General features: G+C 42.3%; 1 protein-coding gene across 1 annotated transcript; it reads right to left on the bottom strand.

The window, feature by feature from the left end:
- Window positions 1–311: 311 nt before the first annotated feature.
- On the bottom strand, window positions 312–8,848 carry LOC123051738 (condensin complex subunit 1). The gene is made up of 17 exons (XM_044474704.1): window positions 8,601–8,848; window positions 6,674–6,999; window positions 6,429–6,589; window positions 5,212–6,352; window positions 4,945–5,136; window positions 3,863–4,519; window positions 3,592–3,765; window positions 3,423–3,490; window positions 3,090–3,312; window positions 2,915–3,014; window positions 2,698–2,813; window positions 2,553–2,610; window positions 1,981–2,132; window positions 1,675–1,870; window positions 917–1,393; window positions 733–832; window positions 312–615 (listed from the first exon to the last, which is right to left on the bottom strand). The coding sequence occupies exons 1-17, from the start codon at window positions 8,746–8,748 to the stop codon at window positions 609–611; spliced, it is 4,296 nt and encodes a 1,431-aa protein (XP_044330639.1). The 5' UTR covers window positions 8,749–8,848; the 3' UTR covers window positions 312–608.
- Window positions 8,849–9,490: the final 642 nt, after the last annotated feature.

Here is a 9,490-nt window from a genome sequence, read left to right as displayed (position 1 = left end):
CTGCTTTCCTCCTGCATTATTGGGGTCTATCTAGCACCAGTGGCTGTTACTATTAACTTTCTCCCCTTGCTTGCTCGCCCCTCTAACCCGTTGCCATCGTGCGAGTAGGACGACACGATAACGTGTCGCTGTGAGGGAAAACAGTTCCTGGTCCCGGGATCCTGGCTCACGGTGAACGGGATAGAAATCGCTGGCTCGTCGGTTGGAATAGTTGCGCGGTCATCTTCTTCGATTATTACTATGATGATTCGAGTGGTGAACCTGTGTGCATACAGAAATCCAGAAAGGTTATGCATGTGTAGAGTATAGAATTGTACAATCAGCAGGATCGAACGAAATAAATATCAACTTAATGGGTTACAGCTGACTGGAGGCAGGGTGTTACTACAGAGATACAAATCCTCCTTGTTGGAAGGGATACAAGCGGTCAGTTAACACAGCAGTCTGGAGCCGGCACAGATATACCAGCACAGAGCAGGCCAATAAACACCACGGTACACACAGGCGTCAGGACGGCGGAGCACTGATGGTTTAAGAACCCCATGATCTCAAGCCGAGATCGTCACACAGCGACAGGGAGCTGCCACTTGCTCCATATTCATTCAGCTTCATTGTCTGCCAATTTGTCAGCGAGGGTATCTCAAATCAGTAAATCAGTAGGGGTTTTATAAACACGGGGCGTGACGGCAACATACAAAGACTGATGAGCAAGGACGGCAGGTGAAAGCGCACCTTCTACTCGAGCGGGTGGAACGCCTGACTGGAGGAGCAACGTCTGCAGAGTCTTCCAAGATAGGTTCTCTGATCTTCTTTACAGTCGATCGTGTCGAACCTGTACAAATAGACGGAACAAGTCCCTTGAGCAACTGGATCTATGACGTGTTCTTCAGTGATCTAAGCTGGAATTATGGCTTACCTTTGCGACTGCGAACAGTTTTGGATGATTGAACCTCTGTGCTATCATCTTCTGATTCTGTAACCGTGGATGATGTCTGACTTTTTCCGGAACAAATGTTGCCGCTGCCTTTTGTCCTGTTCTCCTTATTTTCAGCAGCGCTATCCGCGGAAGGATCAATATCCTCAGTAGCTTCATCTGTCTCCTCATTTTCAGCACTGCTATCCACTGACGGACCAGTAACCTTGGTACCTTCCTCTGTCTCCTCATTTTCAGCATTGCTACCCACTGAAGGATCAGTAACCTCAGTAGCTTCCTCTGTCTCCTTATTTTCAGCATTGCTATCCACTGAAGGGTCAATGTCCCCAGTACCTTCCTCTGCCCCCTTATTTTCAGCATTGCTATCCACTGACGGATCAGTAACCTCACTAGTTTCCTCTGTCTCCTTGTCTTCAGCATTGCCTTCCACTGAAGGATCAATGACCTCACTGGTTTCCTCTGTTAACGAAACACACATAAATAAATGAGCTCTCTATTGAACATTCTCTACTCTAGTGCATATATCATAAACACCAATTTGGGTTGTGATGAAGTACTCCCTCTGTAAAGAAATATAAGTGTCTAGATCACTACTTTAGTGATCTAAACGCTCTTATATTTCTTTACGGAGGGAGTATCATATAAGAACGGTAATCATACATGAAGTACTCACATGGAAAATAACTTAAATGCTAAAGAACATAAAGGATATTCAGAAAGAAAGGAAAAAAGTTACTCACCGTCAGCAGAGTTTCTGTCATTCTGCCCAGCTTCCTTAGCGAGTAGGATTTTATCAAGAGAATCAATTTTCTGCTTATGTGCCTCCGCATTTCTTGCCGTGGCTTCTTGTTCTTTCTTTTCCTCGTGAACTTTGCTAACTTTCTCCTCAAATTCCTCAATGCAAGCTTTGAGATCTGGCTTCGCAAACTTCTTACACTGTTTGGACAAATTGACATAGATCAATGAAAGCATTGAATTCACAAACTCAGACTTCTGGTTTCAACAAAACGTTAAGCATATGCAGCCATTGAGGCTATGCAACCAACCTTTGCTATCACGCTTCTGAAGTGGTTCAGCACAGAATCTTCACATAATGCATGCTCAAACATCTTGAAATTATCGATGAGTTTCTTCAGACCTTTCTCAGTGAAGGTTAGCTGAGAGAGGCAGTAAGAGATATACTCCCACTGCCTAACATCTGAAAATACAAGCAAAGAAAGAATCATACATCTGAGAAAGTGGTGAGCACAAAGTTATAGAATTCATGAAAACATCCAAAATAATGTATGTAGTAAATCACGGCTGTTTCAGGGAGAACAGAAGACTGAAATGAGAGTCAAAGAAGTCAGCTGCCTTGCTAAATTTCCATACTGCTAACTTCTGTGGAGAAACTTACAAGACAGCACGTTAACACAACCTGCTGATTCACAGCATTAAATCTTTGGTTGGTGCTCTCATTTTATTCGTAATTCTTAATTTCCATTCATCAAAGTTTATTTATCTTGTAGTTTCTTAAACAGACGTCGAGTGGTCAACAGTTGATTAGCAATTAATGGAAGCACACACGAACAACATAAATATTCAGTATAGTCTGATTGGAGAAGTAAGAATATAATACCATTTACACCAGCAAACCTATTGCAAAGCTTATCGACAAGAGCTTCCATTTGTTTGTCCTGAAATAACAGTTAGAAATTAATATAGTTATCGAGAGATAAAAACCAAAGTGCACTAATGGCAGACAAAGAAGCGGCATGTTAGACCTTTTTAATAGAACCAATTAAGAATTGCATGATGTTGCGAAACGTTTCTTCCTTGAGGTGTTGATTGCACAGTCTACTCAGAATATCTGGAAGAAGATTATAAATTGGATTGCTTCCTGCATAGTTGCCAAAGGAAAAAAGGAGGTAACCATATTAGCTAAAGTCTAACTGCAGTATTAAATTAAATCAAATGGACTGACACATTTTATACATGTACCTTTCTTTGACAACTCATGAAAGAAGAGTTTTGCAAGGCTTGAGATCCTCTCATCTTCATCTTCTACCCTCACCGCCATTTCGTTGATATAACCTTTAACCTGTATAGGATTTGCGAACGTGTTTCAGTGGTGGTAGAGAGAGAGAGAGAGGGATTGGCAGGGGGAGAGAGAGACCTTCATCATGTCATTCAATATGAGATGAGAAATGACCAGCACAGCATTCTTCCTCACAGATGCCGACGAATCGCTCAATCGGGCATATATGTGTTCTGTCCAAGGTTCTAAGAGGTTTGGAAAGCGAACTGCTAAATCACCAAGGGCTATAGTGCAGTTAGATCGGACGATTTCAGAGGATGCGTTTTCCACAACAGTAAATAGGATCTGGAGATTTGCCTCGCTGCAAGTTGAGCATATAATAAGATTCAGTGTCGTCATAAATTTGTAGATAAAACAGGATGCTACCCATGGTATTAAACAAACACAATCAGGTGGATGTTGTTTGCGTACCAGAATTCTGCATCAATAATCATCAGTCTGCAAAGAGCAAGCATTGCAGAAGCATGTAACTCCGGGAACTACACCCAAAAAATAATATTAAGTCATGACAAAACCGCAGAGAGCAATGGAATCCAAACATTTCAAAGATGTACAAAGGGCAATACAATAGAATACAAACCTTTTGCAGCAAAGTCAGATTCCTGCAGAGTTTTGATAGAAATGGTCCGCAATGTCCAAGAAGGTTCTTTTCACAAGAATAGGAAACAATCTCCCTTTCAGCTTTTTCAGCAAAGAACTCGATTGCAATATCTCTCGTTGCACCAAGTCCCAGTTCAGCATTTATGTCTTGTGCCTGCCAGCATCACATAAAGAATAGCAAGTTTAAGTCACATGAAACAATGACAAGCCAAAATCGAAAAGTTCAAATGGATGTAACAGACAAGAATTACCTCCGAATTCTTAGAACCATCTACCTGACTATCCTCATTGGTGGACTGTGATTTTTCATTTTTCTGTTTCTGTTTGTGGATTTTCTTAACGGAAGTCTCAATGTAAACCAAATGGTTGAGTGCTATATGACTAATGACAAAAAGAAATCTACCCAACTTCATGGCTGATAACTCCGTAATTGTGGAACTATTCTGAGTTTCAAGTTCCACTCCATTAGACACACCATCCATTCCTAAGGCACTGAATACAGAACTGAGGGATTTCTTTGCAATCTCAGCAGCAAAGATTTCAGGTGCAGGGTGTAAGGTATATATGGCACTTATAGCTTTATCTGTTGCTCCATACCATATTTTCTCCGGAAGCGAGAAGCTAGTTACCAAGCTTTGCAGTGCAGCAAATACTCTGGTACTAGTACTTAGTAATTTGATCTTGTCTTCTTCTGATAGTCTTTGCAGGGCAAGGCATGCAGTTCTAGCAAGTAGAGGCTCTTCCTTAGCCAAGCGCCCAAACCCAATGTCAACAATATCTTGCAAGTGAGTACCCAGAATGCTAGGAGATGACTTTGCTGCCATGCAAAGAATTGATAAAGCTCCACGGCATTGCACTGGCCTTACACCGTTGATGTTGAAGCAAAAATAATCCCACAAAGCTGACATCTGCAAGAGGTTGTGGGACTTAGCAAGTATGCTCCTCATGAGCAAAACAAGATACGACGCATCACTAAAATAGTACAATGGCATTCAACAAAATGGCTATGCTTAAATAGGCCTAGGAAAACATTGGTGTGATACAGTTGTCAAAGTACACCTAATAGCACAACAAATCAATAAAACTTATCATTAGAATCTTCAAAGGAAATTCTCACATTGAGGTATTGATGAGCTGGGAGCAAAATTTTCAGCATGCATCTTAAATTCACAATTGCTGGATGTTCTAAAATTAGCTCTCTCACCTGCATGCAAGTTAATAACCCTATCTTGGACTTCCACAGTACAATGCAATAGCAGACAAGAATAGAATAATCTAAGCAGCAACACATCTAATCAGTATCAGCAAACATTAAGGGGAAAGAAGAGCGCACCGTGTTGGATGAAATCTCTCCTTTCAGTACCAATGAACTAACTAAGCTCTCCAGGGCAGCAAGGTCACCAATGCTACAATCGATGTTGAGGTTTATCAAACTTTTGGCTGTTTCTGTTGGGATCCTTTTTGTGTATATGGCAATGAATGCGCTCTCCACTGCTTCATATATTGACTTGTCCTGAGAAAATACCTACAAAAAGCTAAAATGAGTGAGGAAAATGCAAACAAAACATGAGTTCACAAACTAGCTATTCCGGGACATTACCAAAGGTAACATTTTCCGGAGTGCTGCTTCTGAACCTTCAACCTGAAACTGTCTGCATCTCATTAGCAGAAGAATAGTGTTCTCAACATCTGTGGCTGAAGATGAAGCCAATAACTGGATAAGAATTGGCATTAACGACGTTATACATGTCGTGAATCGCAGACCAGCCTCAAGGGATGCAACCAAAGCTCTGATCTGTTCTAAGTTTGTTATATCTACAAACATATGATCTTCATCTGTCTGGTCTTGACTAGAAGGTAGGCAACTATCACTGACACTCTCGTCTTGCCCCACGGTCACTTCACCCAATGGATGGTCATTCACAAGTTCACCTTCCGCGGGAGACTGAGATTCCTTTTCTTCCAATTTCTCCTTGTACTTCTCTAAAGTTGCCTCAAAGGTCGTGGCCCTTAGTTGAGGCCCAAAAGGGTTGTGTTGCAGCATTGTGATGAGAAGTTGTAGTGCTGATTTCCTGACGATTGCACTTTTATCCTCCAACCTCCCTGAGGCAACTGATGCCACTTCATTCCACAGGCCAATTGAAATAGCATTTTCTTCACACAACTCTGCCCAGACCTGAAGGACACGACTCCTTGTGTATGCTGACACGTCCCTACAACGCTCGATCAAAATTTCTAGCATAGCCTGCTTACTTCGGAGCCTTATGGAATGAGCACTGTTATTTCCATCAACGTCTTTGAAAGCCTTTGCAGCCAACTTGCCCAAGACTCCAACAAGAGAATTCCTAATCTTGTATGATTCCCCGCCAAAATGTGGTATTAGAACACCAAGATTGGTAGACATAAGTTTTGGCAAACGATCTGCAAGTTCTACTAAGAATCTCCCAACATTGTCAGCACCAGCACCATCTCTCACATAGTCTTTCGGGTCAGTGCGACCTATTTCCCTGATCAGGGAAATTGCCAAGCTTCCATCACCAAACTTTTTCTCTGCAGCAGCAACTGCTTCAGCAAGATGAGCGACAGTGAAATCATATTTATGGATCAAATGCAAGACAGATGCACTGGTTTGAGAAATCTTTTGATGCCTTGTAGCTATTGCACCAATTATCCGGCATAGACCATTTCTCGTTTCCTCATCTTTTAACACATTTTGATTCTCAAAGAGAACATAAGTACACCTATGCATAAGAAACCAAAGTCACTATAAGAACAAGATTACTGAAAAGTACACTATACCAAGGTTCAAGAATTTACTTTGAAGCAAAAGATAGGTATCGCTCATCAGCGCCGCCTGGACCAAAAAGTAGTGTAAGGTCAACTTCAAGAGAATTAGCGACCAGATTCATGATCCGCCCTCTTTGCGCTTCCCAATTCCAAGCATAAACGGGATTCTTCTTCCGACCATGTGCTGTCACCTAAATCCAAATGGCAGGAAAAACTATTTAAATGTAAAAAAGGTATAAAAATATGAAGAATCATATGCTTTGGACAAGTATTACCTTTGCCCCAGTGCCACTATCAGCTGAAGATTCCTGAGCGAGGACAATGGAGAGGAGGAAAAAGGAGTAGATCTTGAGGGCATTGCGGTGAGACGCGATGCGGTCAGTGATAGGGATCCCATCAGAGGGGGATGACATGGAAGCTCGTGAAAGGGAGTCAATGTTGGGCAGAAGAACACTGAGGTTGGAGCGCAAGGCCTCAACAAGATTGAACTTAAGCCCTGGGGGCAAGCAAGTGAAGTCACGCACAAGAGAGTATATGCTATTAAACACATCCTGTTCCTCGATGCAGAAGAGTTCCTTGTCAGACAGATCGAATGATGTGCCTTTAATTTAAGTCAAACCAAAAGAACAAGTTAGTTCATATTGAAAAAATAGATATACACACGTTGACAAAATAAATAACTACAGTACTTTCATATTCAACAAACTAAAATAGTTTAGAGAGTCTAAATATTGGTGCAAATGTTTCCTAAGCAGTTGACATGCTCATTTGATTGTTAATGTAATGCATCAAATCTGAAAACATCTGCTTATAGAGTAACTTTAGTTCAACATTAGGCACACTTGTTTCAGTTGTGATCATATGAACTAATGAACCTGAAAACCATGTCATTCTTATTTTTGTCCTTTTTTCTTGTATATTTCACCTTTTAAATATATTTTCCAGTACGGTCTTTTCCATTATGTTTCCTTCAAAAAGAAGGGACAATACTTCCACTACACAAGGTAACCAGTATTTTGCAAAACGTCTTATAATTCTTTACCGAGGGAGTAGTTTTGATGTAAATCACCAAAGGTTTATTTTGCAAAATACTGGTTACCTTGTGTAGTGTGAACTAGCTTACAAAAAAAATTAACAGTTAGAGCACATGAAAGTTGGCAACCTCTTGTATGACAAGACAACTTTAAAAAATAGGCAGTGTTAGCTCTGGAAAGATAAGTGACTTTTCTCAAATGTTCAGGACACTTATTAGAATTTTAACTGCAAACTAGGTTTCTGTCCATGTGAGCAAAGATTGAGTCAAAAAATGATTTAAGAACTTCAATGTGTGATAGTACACTCTTTTAAGGAACACCAGAAACAACATCGACTTAAGCAGGGCTTGCCAATCTGGAAGCCCCAAAAACCGTGGAGAACAACAGAGATGAAAATCCAAAAGGCATCAGGAATTTGGGGAATGCGACCAATTCCTTGTCTGAGTCATTTACAGAATTTCTGGTTGTAACAATTTAAGTACTACATTTTATAATGAAGCATAATTTTGATATTATAATCAACCCATACCAACAACACTTGAAATTTAACGGAAGAAAAGAAAAATACTAACTACTGCGGGCTGTGGGGTGTAAGTTGACGTCAAGTTAGATTACTTAGGTAGACTAAAATGCTTGACCTAGCATAGCTTTACTTTGATAAGTTGCAGGTTCCAAAAGCAGCACATAAGACAAGGAGCTTCCAGAAAATCCAGCAAACACAAAATGCTCGAGAATCCGGAAAAGCAAACCAAGACCGAATTAGCTCAAAAGGGCAACGCACTATATATCCCAGCCAGACACTCAGATTCCTAAGGTGGACGGCCAACACGACTCATTTCGAGTCAAGTTGTAGCTCGGGAAATGTCAAACGACGGTGGGGAACTCTTATTTCTGAGGACGTGAGTGTTCGGTCAACTGTGGTTTAGCTTTCAGAACTTTGAGCAAACATCAAAGTTCGAAAATCCAATTGCGGACGTCTGCCAAGACTCGAGCAGTAGGGCGCTAGACACTGAATCTACGGGAACTAGGGTTTGCAACCTCGAGCTGGGGGCAAATCGGGCAGCGCGGCCGCGCCGCGCGCCCTCAATCTAGCGCTCGATTTCGGCGAGCTCCGGCCGAAACCGTGAATTCTGCGGGGGATTAGGGGGGGCGGGGAGCGGGAAGGTACCTTTGACGAACTCCTCGAGGTCGGCGGCGCGGAGGGCGGTGACGGCGACGGGGGCGTGCGGCCGGAGCGACGGCTCGCCCTCGTCGTCTCCGTCGTCGTCGCGCTCCAGATCCCGCAGGCTCGAGGGGAACACGAAGGGCGGGGCCATCTCGCCGGCGGGAGGAATGGGGGGAGGCGGGAGGCGGAGGCGCGGAGGGTTTGGCTTTTGGCTGCGAATGGGAGGGGGGAGAGGAGTGGGGAGTATTTCGAAATCGGGAGCGGGAGGCGTGAAATTTTGTGAGGGCGGTCGTCGGGTTGAGGGCCCACATGTCACTAGCTGGGTGCCACCGCGCGCCGGTGCTGGAGGTCGGTCGGATCTACTTTCTCATTTTTCTTTTTCCCGTTGTACCGCTAAAACGTTCTTATGCCTGGGACCCACAAGCAGTGCCGAGTTTGCACTGTAGTAGTGCCAGCTTTGATGGTTCAATAATAAATTCACTTTTTTTCACACAATACAAACTCAAGCGCTCCTATATACGCGCATACACTCACATGTATGAACGAACGCACGTATACCCTACCTCTATAGCATTTTCGAGAGAGTGAGCCGGCATATCATATTGAGATTTACGAAATTGCTGTAGGTGCCTCGCAGTCGACGATGGTCCACAAAAGCTAAATACCTAACCTCTTTGGAACCAATGATTACATCCAAGTAGGGGTTTGCTTATTCTTAATTTGGACCTTATGAACAAAGCTCTTTAGATAAATGGTTTTGAAAACTATAAACTGAAGAAGACCTTTGGTGGACATTCTTCTTAATAAATACTTCCTTCGTCCCAAAATAAGTGACACAACTTTGTACTAACTTTGTACTGAAGTTAATACAAAGTTGAGTCATTTATGTACAA

This window comes from Triticum aestivum, chromosome 2D (genome assembly GCF_018294505.1).
Source record: "Triticum aestivum cultivar Chinese Spring chromosome 2D, IWGSC CS RefSeq v2.1, whole genome shotgun sequence".
Lineage (NCBI taxonomy): Eukaryota > Viridiplantae > Streptophyta > Magnoliopsida > Poales > Poaceae > Triticum > Triticum aestivum.
The sequence above is the reverse complement of the archived record's forward strand: the minus strand, read 5'-3'. Positions and strand labels throughout refer to the sequence as shown.

Bases quoted from the DNA above. Each gene is read 5' to 3' on its own strand.
- LOC123051738 (XM_044474704.1), bottom strand. From the start codon at position 8,748: ATGGCCCCGCCCTTCGTGTTCCCCTCGAGCCTGCGGGATCTGGAGCGC. The intron at 3,491-3,591 runs GTTTGTATTCTA...TTTTGGGTGTAG, and splicing joins ATCTGACTTTGCTGCAAAAG to TTCCCGGAGTTACATGCTTC. The intron at 2,814-2,914 runs GTACATGTATAA...GCAACTATGCAG, and splicing joins TCATGAGTTGTCAAAGAAAG to GAAGCAATCCAATTTATAAT.